Source organism: Rhinolophus sinicus, chromosome 17, assembly GCF_057876585.1.
Source record: "Rhinolophus sinicus isolate RSI-liver-muscle chromosome 17, RSI-T2T, whole genome shotgun sequence".
Lineage (NCBI taxonomy): Eukaryota > Metazoa > Chordata > Mammalia > Chiroptera > Rhinolophidae > Rhinolophus > Rhinolophus sinicus.
Genome location: NC_142517.1, coordinates 53,591,752 through 53,615,659, shown reverse-complemented (window position 1 = coordinate 53,615,659; position 23,908 = coordinate 53,591,752). Strand labels below are relative to the sequence as shown.

At 36.6% G+C, this 23,908-nt stretch overlaps 1 protein-coding gene across 1 annotated transcript; it reads left to right on the top strand.

The window, feature by feature from the left end:
* Window positions 1-462: 462 nt before the first annotated feature.
* TMEM207 (transmembrane protein 207) lies at window positions 463-23,908 on the top strand. Its single transcript, XM_019743141.3, has 5 exons — window positions 463-682; window positions 2,612-2,649; window positions 9,028-9,072; window positions 13,165-13,307; window positions 21,993-23,908. The coding sequence occupies exons 1-5, from the start codon at window positions 608-610 to the stop codon at window positions 22,127-22,129; spliced, it is 438 nt and encodes a 145-aa protein (XP_019598700.3). The 5' UTR covers window positions 463-607; the 3' UTR covers window positions 22,130-23,908.

Sequence of the window (23,908 nt, the reverse complement as noted above, 5' to 3'; positions counted from 1 at the left end):
GCATTTAACATACAGTAATTTAGTGCCTCTGTATTTTTTCCCCCAGAATTTCTTCACATATTTTTGCACTTTTTTGTTGGTGATTGTGTTAAAGTTGTTTCATTAAAATAAACAGTGAAATACATCCTATTTAAAAGTAGGGTGCAATCATTATAATAGAAGGAAAGCGTTATGCCCAAGGCTGGGTTAGAGCTGGGACTGAAAATGATGTGTAAGAGCAAAGAGACCAACAAAAGGAAGAAAACTAAATGAGTGTTCCAAGTACAGGATTCTATATAAAACCCAGAAATGCTCTGGAATAAAACAGCCCTTGAATGTCATAAGTTATTTACACAGCCAGCTAGTTTTGCAGGTCAGCGAGTATAACCCCAGCTTTTAAGGGCCTGACAAATAGTACCAAGCGTCTGACTTTAACCTGAAATTCTTTGAACTCTCAGTACCTGTGAGCATGCACCCTACATTCCTGGCCCCAGCATACACTTTACCAGTCACAAGTAACCACCGTTAATGAGTGCTCCGCTAACAAGCATAATTTATAGAGAAGCTAACAAGTTCTAAGAAAGAGGAAAATAAACACAGACATCTTTGAGCAGCTTGTCCTTTAAGTATGTCAAGATCCAGACCGTTTAGTTTCACTTCGGTGATCTCCAAAACAGGAACCTTGTGTTTGCCACTATTCCAGGTAATTATCTCTCTTTCTGGGAAAAAGATTTTTGGAGGTACTTAAAGATCTGATTTGTGATAGATAACTCCTATATCTAAGAGAATTCCTTTAAGAACTTGTTACCAGAATCTTATGACTACTTCTACTTATTGATCAAAAATACACAGATCAAATGGTCTGTGATATTAATCTTATTTCTCCTTTATTTGGTACTACTACTATTTAAATAACATAACACCATTAATTTTGTTTGTTTGTATTTTTTTTAATCAAAATTGCCATTGACATAGCAAAATGCTATGGCAGGATTAATTAAAGACATTTTTGTTTACTGTTTCCCACAACCACACTTGAGGCTTGTCAGTTTTCCAATGCTGAACAATGTAGACAGAATCATGTTATAGTTTATTTTGGTTTCTTTGCTCTAGAATTTCACTTAGACTCATACTTATATCTCTGTTATCTGCGTTACACTGAATGCAATGCATCTGAAAGATTTAGGTCTGAAATATATTAAGACTTCACTCCCCATTTTGTGATAACCAAGTCTGACAGCTAATGCATTGGCAGAGAGTGGTAATAACGTAATGTTGTGTACTCCTTGTGACAGTACAGCACACCGGAAGATCTGGAAGTGACTTAAAAGTGAAATGCTGGCTTTATTTGTTTATCTGTTAAACTGGATCACAAATGATTTCATCTACTCATAAATAAACTTTTTTTTTATGGACATAATTTGAATGTTCATTTTCCTCTCAGTAAGTATGCAAATCTTTTTGCAGTATTCTAGCAAAAGAGATTGCAGTTCATATTCTGTGCTTATAAATTGTTCATTACCATGCTCTCTGATGGCCAATTCATGGCTCCATCTGCAACTCCACAAATCTCCTTGCCCAGATAAACATGGTGGAGTAAATATAAGGTGCTGATAAAGATGTGTTTGAGGTTAAGGGGAAAAAAAGACATATCTCACACAAAATTCCCATGTGTGGCATTTTAAATTTTGTAACTATTCACTTGGCTTTATATTTCTGTGTTATACACCAGGAACATAAATACTTCATTAAACTCATCAACCCAATATTTAGGACTGTACATAAATGACATTTAAAGATTTTCTCATTGTACACGGAAGGATCTCAGTTCAAGGGAAAAACAAACAAAACCTCTAGAAAGGAGTGCTTTCTTTCCTCTGTGATGTGATTTACTGTAACCTGTAAGGCTAAACACAGAGAACTGAGATAATTGTGTTGGATTGCTTATGGTTTGGGTCTTTTAAAACAAAGCCATCAAGATGATTACTTTTCCCCTCTTCTTTGATAAGAAGAGAAATGTGAATCTCAATAGGAATGTCATATGATCTTAAATCAACCAGACCTTAGACTTAGAGCAGGTTAAAGTCACTCGTTCATGCATATATTTAACATCCATAACTGCTAATTGCACAGACTTCTGTTTTCATGTAGAGAACTTGATTCTTTTGTGCGAAAATAATACAAAAAATTAACCTCCTTCCTTGGTGCACAAAAAATCCAAGGTGCACAAAACCTCTTTAGAGAAAACAAAATCTGCCTATAGAAAAACAAAAAAGGGTTTTCACATCCATCTATAGTGGTGTGTAGGATAGGAATTTGGCTTACAATATATATCTTGGTCACTGCTAAGCTGGAAAATCTACCCAGATTTTTTTTCAATTAAAATTCTATGCAACAATAAATGCTGCTATGAAACTCTTAAATATATATATATATATATATATATATATATATAGTATATATGTATATACAATATATACATATTGTATGTATATATGTATACATTGGATATATGTATATATATCTAATTGGATATATGTATATATATCTACATTGTCTGTCTGTGCTGTTGGTATTAAAGGACTAGACTGATGAGATGTTTGGATTTTATTGTTCTAAACATGTGTTTCAGTTGGTGCTCTCCGACTCACCATGTGAAGAAAATGAAATGTAAGTAAATAGCAAGAGGCTACATGTTTTTCTTTAGCATTTTCAAAATAAAGAATATAAAAGACTGCAGTCTTTGGAGAAGCCCCAGATGAGTTTCAAATGATCATCATAACCATTCTAGAAAAATAAAAGTAAAGTGTTCTAAATGCAAATGGATCAATTGTTCTAAAGGCAGAAAAGGTGCAGTTATATTATGATCAGCTTTGTTAAATAACTAAGAGGCTTAATTGATTTGTAAGGATTTTTGCTCACTACATTTTCCACTCTTGAAATTTCAAGGGTTAAGTTTATGAAAGAATCACGACGTCATCTATGGCTGCATCCACACCTATAAGTCATATCAAGGATGGGAGGCAACTTTCTGGATAATTCAGTTTCAAATATAAGAAAACTAACAAAATTTCTAAACTGTATTATGTGTAAATTTCAAAGTGGTTTTGATATACAGTCGTGCGCTGTTTAAGGACGAGGATATATTCTGAAAAATGCATCCTAGGGTGATTCATCGTTGTGGGAACATCATAGAGTGCACTTACATAAACCTAGATGGTGTAGTCTATTGCTCCTAGATTACAAGCTTGCACAGCACGTTACTATACAAAACAACGCAAGATTTAATCAAGTATAAGAAAAAAATGATACAATCAAGTGCCTTAGTAAACACAAGATACATGAGGCTGCCCCCAGCGTGATATGGCATAGTTTTACAGCAAACTTCTTTTTTCATAAGTAGAGAGAGTACACTTTAAAATAACAATAAAAAGTATAGTATAGTAAGTACCTAAACCAGTAACATAACATGCGACACATTTTTCAGAATGTATCCTGGTCCTTAGATAGCGCATGACTGTATATCAACACACTGAAATTTACACATAATACAGTTTAGAAATTTTGTTAGTGTGCTTACATAATATAATAAGTACCTAAACCAGTAACATAGTTGATAGTCATTATCAACTATCATGTACTGTACATAATTGTATGTGTTATACTTTTATACGATTGGTAGCACATTCAGTTTATTTCCACCAGCATCACCACAAATACATGAATAATGCCTTGTGCTACAATGTTATAAAGGCTACAAGGTCACTAAGCGATAGGAATTTATCAGCTCCATTTTAATCTTATGGGACCACCGTAGTACATGCAGTCCATCGTTGACTGAAAAGTCATTATGCGGAGCAAGACTCTAAAATGTGAGAATAATTGACTCAATTTTGTTACTTTTCCTGCTGTAGCTCTCAGAATTCTGTTTGGAAGATGAGAAGAAGGTGCCATTAATAATGCTGCTGATGATTAATGACACTGTAATGTACTGTGACTTAGTGCAAGTGTCAGAAAATCACTTCTGCCAAGCCGTGTCTTTTCCTGGGTGCAGCTCTCACTGCCAGTTAGCCATTTTCAATATCACTGCCCATTACCCTCAAGACCAGGGTCTCTGGGCAGTGCCTGCAGACTAAGAGGCCAGGGTAGGTGGGGTGCTTTCCCTGGCACTGGAATCATTCACCTGTTTTTGGCAGATCATCTCATTATTGATAAGCGGCTTGTGAAGTCGGTGCCACTCTTTCAGCTTTTGCATGGCTCTCCATTGCTGTTTCTTGGCATTCATTCTGGACTTGCTTTTTCTCTGTCTTCTGCTGTTGGTGATGTAATAGACTTTTTGATTATTGGTGTGTTTACCTAACTTTGGACCTCATGGCTACCTCATTTTGCCCCATCCCTTCTGCTTTTGACCCAGAATAATAAATTTGCAATGGAAAGCATTGTAAATGTTGAATGTAACTCTTCCATCAACATGACAGGAAAATAAGCTATTGAGGAACTTTATAAGCTGACTTTAGAGTCACTGAGACTACTTGTCTCCTTTTCAGGTGGAGAAACTGAGACCCAGAGAGGGATAGTATCAAATGAATTGCAGGACTTCAGATAATACTTAGACATAACTTTTTTTGGCAACATCATTTTGTATGTAAGTTTCTGTTATATTTGTCATTATGTAATACCACTGTTTTTGAGTGAAAACAAGAAACTATATCAAATAAAATGCAAATTAGCATAAAATAAATACAAGGAAGGCAAAAAAAAAAAAGGGGCAAAAGAGATTTTGTAGGGAAGTGGTATAAAGTAAGTAACTACTGAAGACAGACACAATATCTCAACTCTCTTGCCACAGCAAAAAGGTGTTTGTGGGACCTATTATTAGTTCTATTTAAATTTGTTTTCAAACACCAACTGCTTTTCTGAACTAACCTACTCCATTTATTTTTACAATAGCATTTTTAGTATGAAAAATGTACTGTTGTGCTTTTTTATATAAGAGTTAAATACTGTAAGAACTTTTGTGTATAAACTAAAACATGACAGAACCCCCTCCATAATTACACCTCTAATCCTTTCCTCTTCCCAGACATAACTAAGTACCCTGTTGTGCATATGAGTATATGTACATGAGTACTTTGCAAAACATAAATATGACCATATATATGTACAAGATTCTGTAAATTAATTGTATTAATAGATTCCTAAGGAGAGACCACCATCTTACCTGGCTTACAGAAGTTAAGTATTTTGCTCAAGAGTATGCGAGTAAAAGGCAAAACTTGGATTTGAAATTAGGACTGACTTCTGAGCCCAAAATTTTCACTACAAAGTCATATTGTATATCTAATATTTAAATAAAATTATACACTGGGTGAAATACCCAAAGGATGTACGATCCATCCATTCTTCTAGGCACTATACAATTTACCTCTGAGTAATTAGGCCACCAGTCTCTGGATGATATAATTTAGCACCCATCCTTCCCCCGAATTATTATAGCTGAATTGCACTCTGGCCTATGTTAAGGATAATTAAAAAAAAGAAAAGAAAAGAAAAAAAGACCCATGAAATTTATTATTGTATTTATTTTAAGAGTTCTATGAAGCCCCATAGTTTGAATTTTTCTATGGTTTCTCTACCAGGAATAATTGTGCCTCTGGTCAGTAAGCCTGCCTTGTTTTATGAACTTTAGAGCACACTATCTGACTTCTAATTCTCTCTCTCATCCTATTAATTGCTAGAAAGCTTAAGGTAGATCTAGAGTTCAGTTCTAATTTTACAAATGGATCTACTACATTCAGTTTACAAGCTGATCTCACTCTTGGCTTATTCTCTTTGTCTAATATTCTCAATGTTCTCATTTCCAATTTTTGTTTGCATTTTTAATATTTCCTTTCTGGAACAGAGGATATTGAATGCATTCAGGCAGTACTCCATACAATCATATGGTGCTGGAGCTGCCTTTTACTGTTCCCAGTTGCAGTTCTGTATGGTGGTAGAAGACGCCCAGTCCCTTGGATTGAAAGTCTGCCTCTGCCACTTCCAGCTGAGTGATCTAGGACAAGTGACTTAACCTCCCATGACTGAATTTTCTCAATTGTAAAATGTGGGTGATCATAGTGTGACCCAACCTTATAGCACTGTGATTTTGAAAATGAGTTAAGTCACGTGAAGTTATACAACTGGTTTAAAGAAAGCCTAGCACCGGAAATTCTGGGTGATTCTAGAGGAGGAGCCAATGGAACAACTCTGCAGTTTGTTTCTTAAATTTGTCAAAGTAATGAAATTCTAATTAATCTTGGGTCCACAGATTCTCAGCACTGAGAAAAATAATAAAGACCTACTAGTCTAACCATCCCTGTGAAGCAGAAATCATCTTCACAACATCCAAGTAATATAGGACATTAGTCGTTCTGGTAAAGACAGAAATTTCTCTCCTTCAACAAATAGTTCTAGAGAACTCTGATTATTGGAAATGTCTTCCTGAAACATATGGTCAGTTCTCACTTCTCCCGAATGCTTTTTTCTTTTTGGCATCATTATCCCAATTTGACCAAGTATATACAAATCTCTGACTAACTTCATCTTAAAAAATTTAACTTTTCCTTGGGGTGGCCAGATGGCTCAGTTGGTCAGAGTGCGAGTTCTCAACAGCAAGTTTGCTGGTTCAATTCCCCCATGGGATGGATTGAAAATGGCAACTGGACTTGAAGCTGAGCTGCACCCTAAAAATTAACTGTTTCCTACAGTAAAGATCTTACATCTAAAATGTCAGAAGGATAGTGGATGGAGGGAGGGGGGAATCACACAGTGTGTGGGTTATAAATGATAAACGTCTAAGTATTGCTTTGTCTTATGCACCTGACACTAATAAAAATTAAGCAAAATAATAAAAAAATAAAATAAAATAAAATTTGAGTAATTAGAATATCGTTACAGTTCAGGTACTGTTTTTTTTTGTTGTTGTTGTTGTTTTTAATAATGCAATTGATTTCTGTTTTTTTAAAAAAGAACTTGACAAAGATGTGGAAATAATAGTGGGGAGGAAAGCATACAGGGTCAGACCACCCATATTCTAGTTTAAATTCTTTGGGCAGCTAGTGACACCCCAACTTACTTTCCTACTATGGATCTCAGTTGTAGACTGTGTAAAATCTTACGGGGGAAATAAATGATGCTAAAGGTGCTCGCAATTCCTAAATTACATGAGCACTTTACATTTCTCTAGCTAACTGCTTCCGGACCATTTTGTTGCATATCAGAAACTTGACCAGTGAGTGCATAGGGTCACAAGGAGAACATGAAATGAGTCAGTTTGCATAATTGCCAGCACTGGATAAAATATTGAGTGGCTCAAAAATTAAAACTAGGAAACAAAATGAGGTAGCTAATATTTAGAATTGAATTATAATAAGTATATGGCCTATTTTTAAATGTATAGAAGAGAAGCAGAGATTTATACATAGAAGGAGATAGATTTCAAGACTAGATTTCAAGATTCAAAAACAAGAACATTCTATTCCTTTATTAGGCTAAGTCACCAAGGAAAGTTTCCTACATCCATCTCTAAAGTGGGATACTACATTTTAAAGATTTTTATCTTTGTAATATAATATTTAAAAATTTTATGACTACAAAAGTGATGCATGTACATTATAAAAATCTGAACATAGAAAGATGAAAAATAAAGTGCTTCACAGCATCATCTTCAAGAGAAACAAGCATTATTAACAATTCGATGTATATGTGTATATAACTATAATACTTATTTCATGAAATCACTGTATTTGTGTAAAAGAAAATATACGCAAAGTAGAATTGGGCCCTCTATATTATTTTACTTAACAAATCTTTTAATTATAAATATAAATCTACATTTTTTTTGATGAATGGATAACATCCCTTTAAAAGGACATGACAGTAATTATTTTTAAAATCCCTTATGGAGGATCACTTATTTAAGATGCTTTTTAAAGTCACACTTCGGCAGCCATTTTTTCCTATACTTCTAGATGCACACACCCCCACCCCAACCCCACCCCTCAAAAAAAATCTTACTGTGTGGGTGATTCACTTACTTTAAATATTTGGAGTAAGATCTTTAAGTTAACACTTCACATATGTTAAAAAGTTCTGAAGATATGATGATAAATAGGACACACTCCCTCCTTAGAGATGCGGAGAGCAGTAAATTAGCTGATATTTATGAATGCTTTCAAGCTGAAATGCATTGAGTGTTATTTTAACAATGGTTGAAGAAGACATAATTAAGTATAGCTCCATCTTAGAAGTTTATTGGGCTGTGATGTCTCATACCAGAGTATATTAGCAGTGGCCCATATACTGAGGTACACAAAAAGTCCATCAGCAAACATACATTCAATGATACACTGTGTCTGGCATAATGAGGGACTCTGGAGTGAAAATCACACAGTGAAATTTGTTTTTGTGTGATCTTTTAAAACCTGGAATGGTTGAGCTGTGCCTAGGCAGTGATTTGACCATTGTGAGTAAAGTGGTCATCTTCTGACTCCTTAGTAAATGATAGGTGTCGCCACATTCATTCATTTTCCTTTTATCCTACCTTCTTTCTCCAGTCAAGGCTGCAAGCCATCTATTCCCTACTAAGATATTAAGGGTTCATAGAGACCAAACCTTCCCTGGAGAATTTGCATTTTAAAGAACTCTAGGCCTCTGAATAAACAGAATAGTGGAATGGTTATCTGCCTAATACCTAATACTTACAACATGTTAGTCCTGAAAAGTTAGTCACTATCTTCTCAATGCACAATAGTATTTGTAACTCTAGCATCAAACTTAGTACTGCGAAATACTTATCTGTTTAAGTATCTGACAATTCACATTAAATGTACTCTCAGTGCCTTGAATGGAGTAGGCATATAGTAAACCTTTGCTAAATTGTGTTAGAGGGATGCAGTGAGTAGGTGATTGCTGGGGAAAGAGGTGTGGTCGGTACATATACTATGGTCCAAAAGAACAGGGTTTGGCCATCTAGAGGTCCGACACTAACTGCTCTTTCTTTATCACCAGGTGCATAAACTATAAAGATCAATACCCAGATGACTGGTATATCTGGTAAGGACATCCTCACTTTGTTTTATAAAACCTTCGGTGGTGTATGCATACTCCTTTTCCTAAATAATTGAACTGGTACATGAAATCATACAGCTTAAGAAAACTTTAGGGTTCATGAATCAATATATGTGAAAACATCATTTTCAGGTTGTTGTCTAGTATTTACTCAAACACTTTCTGTAATAGGGAACTTACTGTTTTTGAGAATAATAGTGTATTCCTGACTTGAAAATCTTTAAAGGTAAAATAATTGTTCTTTCTCTTGATATCTCCTGAAATGCCTCCTCTACTGATTGTAGTTCTGGCCTTAAAAGCCATTAAACAGCTGGTCAAGATGAAGGAGTAGGTAAACGCTGTGATTACCTTCTCTCACGACCACATCAAAATCACGACTAAACTACAAAGCAGTCATCATTGAGAATCGCCTGAAATCTTGCTGAACTGAAGCCCTACAACTAAGGACCCACAGAAGACGACATCTCAAGACTGGTAGGAGGGGCAGAGACCTGGGACGGACTGGTCCCTCACCCACATGTGGCCATTAAAAATTGGAAGGGAAATCTTGGCTGCAGAGGTCACCCCCAGAGGAGCAAGGGGTCCCAGTGATACACCAGACCCCCCCAGTATAGGGTTCCAGTGCAAGGGAGAGAAGTCCCCATAATTTCTGGTTGTAAAAACCAGAGGAGATTGTGGCTGAGTGAGATGAAGGACTGCTGGAGTCCCAGGCGCTCCTCCTAAAGTGACCTGCATGGATTGACTCACCGACAGAATCACTGGCTCTGAGCTTCAGAGCTTGGGCAGAAGCTGGAGAGATGGGACATACGGGGAGAAGTGAAGTCTGGTGTAAGGAGGAGGGCTGGAGGGGCAGCTTTCTCTCCCAAATGGAGGAACTGAAGGAAGCCATTGTTTCTTTGTTGAGCCCTCCCTCTTCCCAGCGTGCAGACTCAGGTGGCCATTATATCTGAGTCTTCATTAAGCTGACTGATACCATCCGTTCACCATGCCCTGGTGATTCTGAGACCCCACCCACCCAACTTTCGGGCACAACCAAGGCGATTCCAGTGGGTTTTTCATACAAACCTCCTGCCTTGGCTCATGCTACACAGTTCCCCAGAGTCTCTCAAAGGTTTGCAGAACCCAGACAAGCAGCAACTGGCTTGAGTGTGTCTTGTATTTCTGGCTGAGCAGCCCTAAGCCCGACACTAGCAGCCTTGGTTCACAGCTTGGCCTCTCAAGGCACCTCCAAGCATGGTGTGAGTGGCAGTCATCTGTGGATTGCTTTGTGGCTCTTGCCAGGTGGTTTCAGGTGGGGCACAGGCTGTGGCTGAACTTGATGTTCAGTGGGTCTCCTCCCAGATGATCCTGGAGCCGGAGCATCACCCAGCTATCTCCAAAGACAACACATCCAAGGGGTGGGTTGGGTAGGTAGCAGAGCACAACTGAGGCAGATCATTTCTGTAGGATCAGTCCTTATACCACAACTCCTCCACTGTAGTCATGGCCAGTCCTCACAGCCAATTAGCCTGAGGGTCAATCCCTGCCACTGATGTACAAACAGCAACAAAGGCTCAAGTACAATGGAAAGACATACAACCCACACAAGAGACACACCTGGAGTGCACTGCTCAGGTGACCAGAAAGATGGTGCTATTGAGTCCCACAGCACATCTACTCTACTAAGACTGGAAAACATAGCAGCCCTACCTAATACATAAAACAAAACAAAACAAAACAAAACAGGGAAGCAGCCAAAATGAGGAGACAGAGAAACATGTCCCAAATAAAAGAACAGAACAAAACTCCACACAAAAAAAAAAAAAAAATGGAGACAAGCAATCTACCAGATGTAGAGTTCCAAACACTGGCTATAAGATGCTAAGTGATCTCAGGGAGAACTTCAATAAAGAGATAGGAAACATAAAAATGGAAATAGAACACATAAAAAAGAACCAGTCAGAAATAAAGAATATAACAACAGAAATGAAGAGTATATTGCAGGGAATCAACAATAGATTAGATGAAGCAGAGAATCAAATTAGCTATTTATAAGATAAAGTAGCACAAACCACCTAGTCAGAACAGCAAAAACAGAATCCAAAAAAATGAGGAGAGTTTAAGGGGCCTCTGGGACAACATCAAGCATACTGACATTCATATGTTTTACGAGGAGAAGAGAGAGAACAAGGAATTTAAAACTCATTTGAAGAAATAATGACAGAAAACATCTCTAACCTGGTGAAGGAAATAGATATACAAGCCCAGGAAGTGCAGATAGTTCTAAACAAGATTAATTTAAAGAGGCCCATACAAAAACACATCATAATTCAAATCCCAAAAGTTAAAGACAAAGAGAGAACCTTAAAAACAGCAAGAGGAAAGCAGTTACCTACAAGGGAGCTCCCATAGGACTGTCAGCTGATTTCTCAACAGAGACTTTGCAGGCCAGAAGGGAGTGGCTAGAAATATTGAAAGTGATGAAAAGCAAGGACCTACAGTCGAGATGATTCTACCCAGCAAAGCTATCACTTAAAATTGAAGGACCGATAAAGATCTTCCCAGACAACAAAAAGCTAAAAGAGTTCATCACCACCAAGCCAGTATTCCAAGGAATCTTAGAGGGACCTCTTTAAGATGAAAAATAAAATAAAATAAAAAATATGAATAATAAAATGGCAATAACTACATATCTATCAACAATTATTTTAAATTTAAATGCTGCAATTAAAAGATAGGGTGGCTGAAAGGCTAAGAAAACAAGGCCCTTGCAAATGCTGCCTGAAAGAGACTCACTGCAGATCGAAAGACATACACAGACTGAAAGTAAAGAGATGGAAAAAGATATTTCACGAAAATGGAAACAAACAAACAAACAAACAGAAAGCTGGGGTAGCAATACTTTTAACAGACTTCTAAACAAAGACAATAACAAGAGACAAATAAGGACCTAGTAATTCCACTTTTGGGTATTTATCGGACGTAACCCAAAACACTACTTTGAGGGGACGTGCTCATCCATATGTTCATTGCAGCATTATTTACAATAGCCAAGATATGAAGGAATATAGTCAATAATATGGTAATAAGTATGTATAGTGCCAGGTGGGTACTAGTCGGGGAGGGGGGCGGTCACTTTGTAAATTATATAAATGTATAACCACTATGCTGTACACCTGAAATTAATATAAAATAATACTGAATATCAACTGTAATTAAACCATTTGAAAAGGGGAATAAGAGGTTCAAAATTCCAGGTATAAAACAAATAAGTATTGAGGATGTAATATACAGCATAGGAAATATAGTCAATAATATTGTGATAGCGTGGTACGGTGTCAGATGGTTGCTGGACTTATGGTGATCACTTCTTTAGCATAGGGAATATAATCAATAATATGTTCATAACTATGTATATGTCAGGTGAGTACTGTTGAATAACTATGATGTACACCTGAAACTAATATAATATTGTATGTTATCTATATTTTAATAAAAATCTAAAAAATGGGGGGGAAAAACAACTCCTACCCGCCTCCCCCAAAAAATAGCCATTCAAAATAAGACTGCTACCTCTTTTACCAGCTAGTCTTTTTAAAAATTGAGAGTTTTTATAACCTCCTAAATGTTGACTTTTCTGTTTTCCAAACTAAACATCCCCAATTTTCTCAATTAGATAGCTCCCCCAAGGCAGAGATTATGTCTTATCTTGTCAACCTTTGAATCCCCAAACCAAACATCTAAAATCTGCTCAGTTGCTTAAATACTAGTTGAATGAATGGATTGATGGCTGGATGAAAGATACTAACACAGAACGATTTAAAGAACCATGACACTGCTCCTTAGAACAGCCTTCCAATTGCCAAAGAGGAAACAACTATGATCACCAGGCAAGACAGACCCACTCTGAGCTCAGCAAACATTCCAGGTTCAGTGAAAATGTGTAAGTGGTGGTCGGGCATTGCTTAAGGAATTCAGCCTTCCAGATTGCTTGCAGTCAGTCTTGCTGAGTTCTTGCCCCCTTTCCAGGAAGTAACAGGAGCTCTTAATTTTCCTGCCTGCTCCCCCTCACTCCTCCCCTACTTCTTCTGGAATCAGGTTCCTGCTGCTGATTTTCCTGGTGGCTCTGCTCTGTGGAACAGTGCTCTGCTGCCTCCAGCGCTGGCTGAGGAGACCCCAAATTGGTTGCCCAAGACGCACGCTGGCTGTTTTTGCTGTTGGAGACTTGGACCCTGTTTATGGTAAGGTCTCTGCACACTTCTGGACTTCCTCTTTGAAACCTTATGGTTTTGTGGTGTATTGAAAAAGTAACCTCTGAAAAGCAGATTTGTGACCTTCCAAGACGTTGTTTATTGAAGGCACACATTAGAGAGAGGGTCTCAGTGAGAAAACTTCAGAAGAAAGAACTCAAAAGGAAAAAAAAGAAGATGTGTCTTGGGGGAAAGACTTTCAGTTGAACATGGTGATAGAATCTAAACATTTTGCTCAGTCAAATAAGAAGAGATATACAAGTGAGTGGTAAGGGTTGAGGTGGAGAAAACTGTCTCTGACATTTTGATATCAGTCGATCTACCCTGTGTTCAGTCTCCTTTATTAAGCTCTCTATGCCCCTCTTATCTGCAGTAACACTGAACAACACTTTCCAGATTGTCCACTGCCAATGCACAGTCTGAAAACCTTGGAATTGGGCAAGGGAGTATCAATACTCATATTTTTTTTCTCCCCAGACACTTTAGTAGAATCCTGCACTTCCTATTATTTTCCAGTCTGCATTAGGAGGTAAAAAATGGAGAAAATTGAGGTCTTAGAGTTATTTGTAACTGCCAAGCGTTGTCCTCATCCAGATGGCCTGTTATGAGACTTTCGCTCTAAGGTACTGCATTCTATATCACAGTTGCCTCAAGAGGGCTTCTTAGAGATTAATAGCTGTCCTTCAGAAATTTGGGCCAGATAAGATTTTCAATAGATGGAGCAGGGCATGTTCTGGAAAAACTAACAGCTAAATAAAAAGTGGGATAAAAATAAGCTAAAATGTTATAATACTAAAACTCATTATTCTATGATCTAATGATTCTATTCACTATTGACTTTTTTAAGTCATTATTTAACAAGAGAAACACATTGTCGGTTTGAGAAATGGTTATTTGGGGAAAGATAATTAAAATCTCCAGTGAAAATAATTCTTCCTCCTAAAATAAAAAATACTTTTCAATGAGCACAGAGGGAAATAGGGTCACTGACCTTCTGACAAAATACACTAGTCAAAGGGGTTAACATGATTGCCTTGGTCTATTTTTTCTTTATTTAACTAGAGGTATTTAGCAAACAAATGCAATTATGTTCCCTTCAACTTGACTTGAATTTCTAAAGAGGAGAATCCACTCTGGTCCTCTTAGCCTTCCTCTTACTCTAAGTAAGACTTTTCTAGACTTCCTTGTAATCTTTAACAAAATATATCTGTTTTTAAATTTAAGTAAGTTACCCAGTTACACTGTTAAAATGTTAAGGCAATTTATGTACCATAGTTGTATCCCCCTCTATCTAATGCTTTCATATTTTTCGGATGGTGGTTTACATACATGCTTTTGAATTTGCCTGAACAGGTATGAGTGTGAGAGAAGGGGTCAAGGTTGATCAGGGATTTCGATAATCTGCAATAGCACTGAGAGCAGAGCATTAGAACCTTATTCTCTGTAGTACCCTGAAGTCATTATTGGCAGGAAAAGAAAATACTTGGGAGGAAATTGTTTTTTTGTTTTTTTTAAATAATATAGCCACAATTTATGTGACATCTACCAAGTGCCAGGCATTAGGTCAACGGCTTTTCAAATATTATCTCTCATTGATAAATACCGAGACTTGGAAAGCGGCTATTACTTCTCTTAGAGGATATTGTACTTTTCTCACTCTGCTGGATAAACATACCACACAAATCTTTGCTGCAAGTCCTAGGAGACTTCAAATTGTCCAGAATTGAGTGCAGGGAGCCAGAGAAAATTTGGGCAGGGTATTCATGGCTTAGCCACCTACCTGATCATCCCTTGACACTGATACAGCCCTGTACCCCAAACCTCCAGAAATTTCCATATTGTGATTCCTTAATGGTAGAGATTGCTCTCCAGAATCTTCATTTCCTTTTTTATTCTACCTGTTCCTCCTCAATTCCAATGGTATAGTTCTGGATCTTATTTTAGGCAAGGGACATTTAAACTCTCCCCCCAGCTTAAGTTGTATTACAAAGTTCACTTTTATTGATTTCCATCTTAGAGGCCACAGTTTCAGTTGCTCCTTCCTGTTTATTTTTTCCTTCTCCTACCCTGGCTTGGGTGTTAGGTTATCCCATCCACTGCCCACCTCCCACCCTGTCCCAGGGATGCTTAGGATGGCTGTACAGGCAGTGAACAGCCATTCATATGGTGTTTGATGTGATGCGGCTCCCAGAGTTGTGCTTCCTAGCATTTTTCTTTCTCCTCTCTAAAACAAAATATTAAAGGGTCATTTAGGAAGTGGTATTCTCTGTGATCTCTAGTCATACCTTCTTAAGTAGTAATTACTTCTGGAAGTAAATTCCAGGGAGTCAATATTTTAAGGCAGTCTGAAACCCAGACCCACACTGAATTTTCTCTCCCCACTGGATCCTTATTATGCTTTCACTTCTCCAGACAAATGATTCTTCCTACCTAATATTTCCATAAAAGGAGCTGCTCTCAAAAAGGGAAGTGAGGGAACCACTACAGGATCTTTTTATGACTACAGAGCGAGGGATGTGGCAAAACCACAGGCTCTACCTCCACAGGCCCCACAAAGTATGTGCTCACAGCTTGGCTTTGAGTCCAGTTACTGCTGGCTTCATAGGCCCACTCTGCAGGTTATGGGTTTGCACTTCTGAGTCTCTTCCCAGTCGTTGTTCAGAAAGAGGAAAGACAAGTGAGAACTTCCTTGAAGACACTGGTGCCACATTAGAATATGAAACAGGCTTTCGGACTCCCTGCCACTCCTTGCACACAAAGGGAACAATAGGTTTTTCTCTCCTGAATACAGAATGTAGAAAATGAGTTTATTTAAAACATTTTAACGGAGAGACAAGGCTTGCTATATGAACCTTGGGTTCTTCCTAGACCTTTATTTTATTTTCTCAGAACTTATTTCCTGTTATCACCACAATTTGCTAAATACACTAGTCGAAGCAGCTCTGCTCTTCTGACTTGTGGGTCAGAGGTTTGACTCTCAGGACCTCACAGAAGCTGTCTCAGATGAGAAGAGCCAAGAGGAGAATTTTGACTGACTATCAGGCTGGAGTGGACTGAACTTTACTGATGTTAAAATACATAAAATAGGAAATTTCTCTTACTAGGAATTTCTGACAATATTATATCATTCAGGTTGCTAATTATCTTAGAAATGTTAAAGGAAGAAAGGAAAACATTTGTCTTGGGAACCTCATCACAGGTGTTTGAGGAAGCCCTTGCCAGCCCAGCCCATCTGATGGTCTGATGAGATTTCTGTCTGAGAAAGGTCCTTGGAAATCTCAGCCAGACACCCGGCCCCCAGGAGCTTCTCCTGGGCCAATAATCATAGTTCTCTGCTGGTCAGCACTCAGGTTCCTCAGTTCTTCTGCTCTCAGAGGATCTGTTTCCATGTCCATAATATGTTATTAATGAAGCTCTTTATGCACCAAAAAAGGGAGAAATAATCCCTCTGATACTCAATCGAGGATAAGCAGGAAAAGGAGGTATTATTAGAGAAAAAGTCAAAGAAAGACCAGAAGAAAGTCAAGAAGGTGGAAGAGAAGAGAAAGGATGAAGTGCAAGAGGAGAAGAAGTCTACAGTTTGAAGTTGAATATATATTAAGGACCGCTAGTTAAAACTTATTTGTTTTATACAAACCCTAAAGTTATGTTATGTTGTTCTGCTCAGGCTCACCGCCTCCTCCTAGACCCAGCCACAGGGTGTCCTAGACAATTCCTTCTTCCCTTGTTATCCTGCCTCCATCCTCGGATCATCTTGATCCAATTTCCCCTCACCATCTCCACTCTAACCTCATAAAGGACCCATTCACTGCCCTGTGTCTTCTTGGATGAAACCATCTATAAAGTGGTCTCTGAGTCCTTCTTGCTCTCCTCTCTCAACCATCAGGGACTAACAATTCTAATATAATTCAGGCGTGTTTTGTATGTTTGTTTTAGCACCTGTGTAAGGAATAAAAATAGTGTAGTGTTTCAATGGTTTTTATCTCATTATATTACCTATGTTAATGATGCTTTTGGCATCCTTTCTGATAATTCAACAGAAAACACGGGAGATTTGCAACCATTTTTTCCCCCTCAAATATGTAAATGGAGAGTGAGAACACATACCGTGTTTCCCGAAAAATAAGACCGGGTCTTATATTTAAGGTTTTCTCCAAAAGACGTATTAGGGTTTATATTCAGGGGATGTCATCCTGAAAAATCATGCTAGGGCTTATTTTCCAGTTAGGTCTTATTTTCAGGGAAACATGGTACTAGGACACAGAAAGCACATTTTTAGAGGAATGTATGCAAATTTTTAATAAAGGTGGGGAAGGAAGAAGAAAATATCACTAAATTCTTACACAACCATTTGTACCCCAAACCTTTATCATTTGTGATCAACTTTATAAGACCAAGGACTGAGTAGGTAAAAAACACAAGTGATTTAAAATAGAAAAAAAGAAAAAAAAGTTTGGGATTTGTCAGGCTAGTTGTTTTATTTATGTTTTTTCAATTTGTATTTGAAAAATATAAGTAATGGCAAAGGAATCATTAAATGGGTTTTTAAAGTTTATTATAAACTTGTTTCTATAATTCAATGAAAATATGGATGATAATGTTTCCTTTGAAAATAAGGTTGTGAAGCTGAATAAATGCCTTTATTGATAAAGAGGTAAAACATCTAAGAATAATAAAGGGAAAGAAATTTCAGGTTTGGGAATGAGAGAAAGATGAAGGGCTTGAGGCAGAAAACAATCTATTGTTCATTAGGAAAGAGATGATCTGAGATCCTAAGAGTGGGCTCCCTGCCATTATGTCTTCATATTTTTTAACAACAGAAAAAATAAGTAGCCATAAAACTGACATTGAATCCTTTCTTTCTATTTCATGTGGCTAGAGCTGGGTCCCGTCAGCCCTAACAAGGCAGCAAGCAGGTCCCATGCTTTTCCTGAGAAGACCTTGAAGTGAGAGTCTGCCTAGACACCCCTTCTGAGAACAGTCATTTTGGGTTAGCTTCCCCTCAGGGCTGATCTCCGTGATAATGCTGCCTTTCCACTATCCAATCTTCCTGACCCCATTTCTTCTGCAATTTCAAAGATAACCTTCCTTTTTCTTATTCCAGGGCAACAGAAATACTAGTCTTCCAGCAGTGATTAAATGTGAATACTGCAAGTTAGGGAGGGGAAGGAGAACTGGAGAGAGACAGACAAGAGCAGGCCCTTACATTCTCTGCTTCCTTCTCCCCTCACCTCTTCCAGGATCCTGTCTTATGAGAATCCTTTTTGAAATGTCATTTCCCTATACCTTATGCTCTACATGTAGATATTCTATGACTCATTTAGGCAAGGAAAGAGGGTATTTTATTCAGACACTTTCGAGGAAGGGCATGATGATTGTAATTACTCACTCACCTTTATTGAGCATTTACCATGTGTCATGCTCTATGTTAACACTTGACATTTCGAATCTCATTTGTTTTTCCCTACACCACTATGAGGGGTTCACTTTCATTCTGAACACTCTAAAGATGATGAAACAAAGGCATTTAGAGATTTAGCAACAGTTAGTGGATGATAGAACTGCGACTCAAAATCAGGCATTTTTAGCCACCTCCTTATAAGAGAAAAGGATGAGATATAGAAGGGAGAAAATGAAAAAGAGGTTGAAAGGACATGTTAAAATAAGCAAAGTCCCTTGGAGTGATTCTTAATGATGTGGTAAATCTGAAACCTGGCTATAAAAACTCAGCAGTAAGTGTATTGGTTTTATACAATTAAACCACACATTCTAATACATTCACCAATAATTCTGTCAAAACCATAGCACTTTTGCAGGCATTTTTAACAGAGTTCTCTCAGGTTCTTAATTTGTCAAAAGGTTAAAAAAAAATGCTCGCTCCCCTCCCAGTCACGTGATATTATATACAGACACGCTTTGGAAAAATTGAAAACTGACGTATGTTCGATTTTACAAAAGCTCTCTGAGCACACTGGCTTAGTTCTGTTTATCAAATGAATGCCTCGTGGTTTCCATAACAAGTTTAGGAGCAATGGCCAAATTTGCAGTAAAGCGATAACAAAACTTTCCTACCACAGAGAGCAGTTGTCAATAACCTCTTGCTTGGAGCACAGTATTTATGAGGGCAGTAGTGGAAATACATTTGAGCTAATAATTGTGCCAAGTCAATCTGATCGAAGACTCTAGGCAGAATGATAGCTAAGTTACCGTTGACTTTGTATTGAAAAACTAGGAGCAGTTCACCTGGAAAATGGGCAGTGCTCAGTACAAGTATCCACAATGGAGAGAAGTACTGGGGCAAGTACACTTTACCCATGTTAACTCTGTTTTATCAATTTCCTCACACTTAGCTTACATCATCCTAAACTTCCTAACTGCAAAAGACTCTAACTCCACAAAATTTTTCACTCAATAATCTCTGTTATAACATTAATAATGATAATGATTAAAATATTATTTGACCATTAAAATAGGATAGTTTGGGAAATAATATTGTAAATAAAAGAAAATATGCATATTTCTAGCATAGTACTATTCTTGATATATAGTAATAATATAATATTTATACTAATAATAATGATAATTAACCATTAATAAGTAATTACTGTGTGCTGGGCTTTGTTTGAAGAACTTTACATTCATTTAGCCTTGCTTTTATAGATGTAGATATTGTCATTATCCTTTTATTGAGCAAAAGAAAACTGAGGTACAGAAAGACTTTGTAACAGCCTAGTAATAGATTTTTCATTTAAATAAATAACTCCTTAAGAAAAGTCCTGAACCAAAAGGTGGGACATATTCTAAATATAGCTCTACCCTTTACATATTATATTAGTATTTGAAGTATTATGCTTTGTTCTGCAAACCAGTGAGATATGAGATAAGACAAATGTAAATATGCGGAACTCCATGATTCTCAATAAACATTATCCACTCCAAAGTAATAATTCTGAGTAATTTACAAATGGATTCCAGCAATGCAGCTATTGCCTAATATGTAAATATTGAGTTATTTTGATAATTGTGGCATGGTCTTTGGGATTTCCTCGATAGTTTCCAATCTTAATCCTTTAAAGAAGTGGTCAGCAAACTTTTTCTATTAAGAGCCAGATAGAAAATATGTTTGGCATAGCAGGCCACATAGTTTCTGTGGGACTATTTACCTCTGCCACACTGATGAAAAAAAAAAAAAAAAAAAAAAAAGCCAGAGTCAATGTGTAAATGAATGAGCATGGCTATGTTATAGTTAAATTTAATATACTAAAACAGTTAAAGGATTGACTGTTTAGTTTAAGGACCTGGTTTCTTCTTCAAAGGTGAATTTATGGTTATTACTATTGTTTTGGGAAGAAGCCATCAAATCATTCCTGGTAAAGACCCAGGTGAAAAAAATGAAAAAATATAAAGTGATAAATGGTTATAAGATATTACTATTGATTTCCCATGGCTCAAAAACAGTCTTTCAAGGAAATACTAATGGAAGATTTCCAAAAGAGCTATTGGAATAAGTGCATGGTCTCTCAAGGTGATCAGTTTGAGGAATAAAATGATTATTTTTGATACTTAATGGCTTGTAGTATGTATAATCTACAAGTCAAGAACTTGGATTTCAAAATTTAAAATTTAAGAATTCATTTTTTTTTCATCTGTGTGTATACTTTAATTGCAACCATTTCACAACCTAACATTTTTACTATTCATAATAGAAAATTGGTTCAAGTAATTAACTGCATTATTTGCAGTTTTCAGAGAATACGTATAAAATAATGAAGTTCAAACGTAATATTTTGTTTCTAGTGAGACTTGCAATTCCCATGATGGGAACATTAGTGTTTGTAGGAATCTTATCTTCTGATTTACCAAAAACGGTATTCCTTCTAGTTTCAGCTGCTAAATTGTAAATGCTTCCTGATGGGTTAGTCAATGATGATGTACAGTAGTCCCCTCTTATCCATGAGGGATACGCTTTAAGACAAACCCCCCCCCCCAACCTCAGGAAATGTCTGAAACTGCAGATAGTACCAAACTCTCTATATGTTGTTTTTTCCTATACAAACATACCTATGATAAAGTATAATTTATGAATTAGACACAGTAAGAGATTAACAACAGTAATAATAAAATAGAACAATTACAGCAATGCACTTAATAAAAGTTATGTGAATGGCTTTGGGACCATTATGAAGTAAAACAAAGGTTAATTGAACACAAGCACTGCAGTACCTTGAGAGTCAGTCTAATAACCAAGATGGCTGGCTACTAAGTGACTAATGGGCAGGTAGCACATACAGTGTGAATATGCTGGAAAAAGGGATGATTTACATCCAGGGTGGGATGAAGGGGATGGCGTGAGATTTCATCACACAGAACAGCATACAATTGAAAACTTATATATTATTTATTTCTACAATTTTTCACTTTACCTTTTTGCTCCTTGTTGACCTCAGGTAATTGAAATTGCAGAAAGAGAAACAACAAATAACAGGGCACTACTGTAATGAGCTCTTGAAAGCAAATTTTCTTGCCATAGTGACTAAGACAAATTTTTTCCCTAAGTATACAAATAATTTTCTGTTGCTCCAGTGATCCAAGAAATGTCGCATTTCACTAGGAACTTTATGTACTTCTGTTTCATGCTGAGTAGAAAGATTACAAATCCCTATCTTCTCTTTCCAGGGACAGAAGCAGCTGTGAATCCAGCTGTTGGAATTCACCTTCAGACTCAAAACCCTGAACTGTATCCTGTTCCATGTTTCAGCAATTTAGGTCCCCCACCTCCATATGAAGAAATTCTGAAATCGAGCCGATTTTAGATCTGGATCATCAATTGAAAATATTTGAAATATTTTTAAGTTCAAAACTTCAAATTTAGGAAAAATTTTTTCATTTGGTGGGAATTCCCAAGGATCAATTAATGTAGTCTAAACAAAGACAAATAGACAAAAGAATAAACATAGGGAAAGGATTTGGGTGAGGAAGATGTTTCAGTAGTAAATTAGTGGTATAGTATTGCTGTGTTACACTTTTGTGCTATACAGTGAAGTTAACGTCTCTCCATTAGTACTCATATAAACGGTAATTAATGGGCAGAGTGGTTTCAATTAAGTTTAAGATTCTACTCCAACACACATCACAACTTTCTCTGCCTCAATATCTCCATTTTAATCTGACCTCTCTCCTAATATGTACTCAATAAAAACTATCATAATTTAACAATCCAAATAGAGATTCAAACATGAACGGAACTAGAACCAGAAAGAGAAAAACAAAAAGTTGAATTAATTCCTCAAAAATGGTTAAGCCTTGAATAATGTAAATAATTAATATTGAATTTTAAAATGGGTATTATTCATTTGACAAGCTAAGCAGAGGGGGAAGTGTGTGTGAAGGAAGGTGGCAAGATATAATAAGAAAGCTAAATCTTAATCTCAGATTGTAGGAAGTCAATGAATAATATCTAAAATTAGAAGAAAATTTAAGAGATAATGGTAAAGTACATCATCTGGAAATTAGGTCACAAATATCTGACGCAAAACACTAAAGAATTGAAAATGATTGCCTCAAGAAATAAGAATTAGAGATAATTCTATGTGGGATTAGGTAGAGCAGAATAATTCTTATTTTTATCACACGTCTGTAATACTATTTGACTTTTAAAACTAAATGCATGCATTACTTTAATAAAAAAATATAAAGTTAAACATAAATATTTGGCAATGTTAGCTTGCAATTGCGAACAAAGGAAATTATGCTAAAAGAAAAATAAAATGTTAAGCACAAATATCTTTAAGTGGTGGGGCTACAGGTGATTTCATTTTTTATTCGTTTCTGAATTTTTGTTTATATCCTATAAGATATATATATATATATATATATATATATATATATATATAAATCCATTCCACTTACAGAACAAGCAGTGGTTATAACTTAAACGTAGAAAAATGTAAGCGCATCTGGAAATGGGGCTAATGAGTCAGCAGTTGGGGTTGGCAGAAGTTAGTGAAAGTCCCGGTTGAAGTGATCGGAATTTATTTTTAAGTGAGTTGCATTCATGTGTCAGGGCAAGTCTAAGCAAATTACATGCTTGACATGTGAGTGCCTGGTTTATTTATATGGGTGGGGGAGGGAGCATGGGGGGAGGGTTCAGGCAGATGTGGAGGACTGATAGAAAAAGTTGTTTTTCATAGAAATTTTTCTGACAAAGATCTCTTATCAAATATTATACCACATTTCCATTTTCATTTATTGCCTAAGGAATACTTACTAAATGACTAGTATATATTAGTTATTGTACAAGGTCTGGATATATTTCTCCAACAAACTTAGTATTATTTTTAATGATACTAGAGTTTCCAACACTTTGCTCTGACCTCCAGGCAGAGACTTGGAAGTTCTGTAGCAGATGTTCTTTAAGGTCCACGGAAAACTACTACAAACAATACAATAATAAACCTAACTTAGATTACATGATTATCATGACATTTAACAGATGAATTTAAAAAGATAAACCTGTGTTCCTTTTCTGTCATCTGATCTGTTAATCTTTGCCTGCATCTTAGTTCATCAATAAATTGTTAAAATTCTATTTA

What these genes read in the sequence shown, in the direction of transcription:
- TMEM207 (XM_019743141.3), top strand. Translation starts at nt 608, where the DNA reads ATGTCAAGATCCAGACCGTTTAGTTTCACTTCGGTGATCTCCAAAACA. An exon ending in CCATGTGAAGAAAATGAAAT is followed by an intron (nt 2,650 to 9,027) that starts GTAAGTAAATAG and finishes CTTTATCACCAG; the next exon opens with GTGCATAAACTATAAAGATC. An exon ending in CCAGATGACTGGTATATCTG is followed by an intron (nt 9,073 to 13,164) that starts GTAAGGACATCC and finishes TTCTGGAATCAG; the next exon opens with GTTCCTGCTGCTGATTTTCC.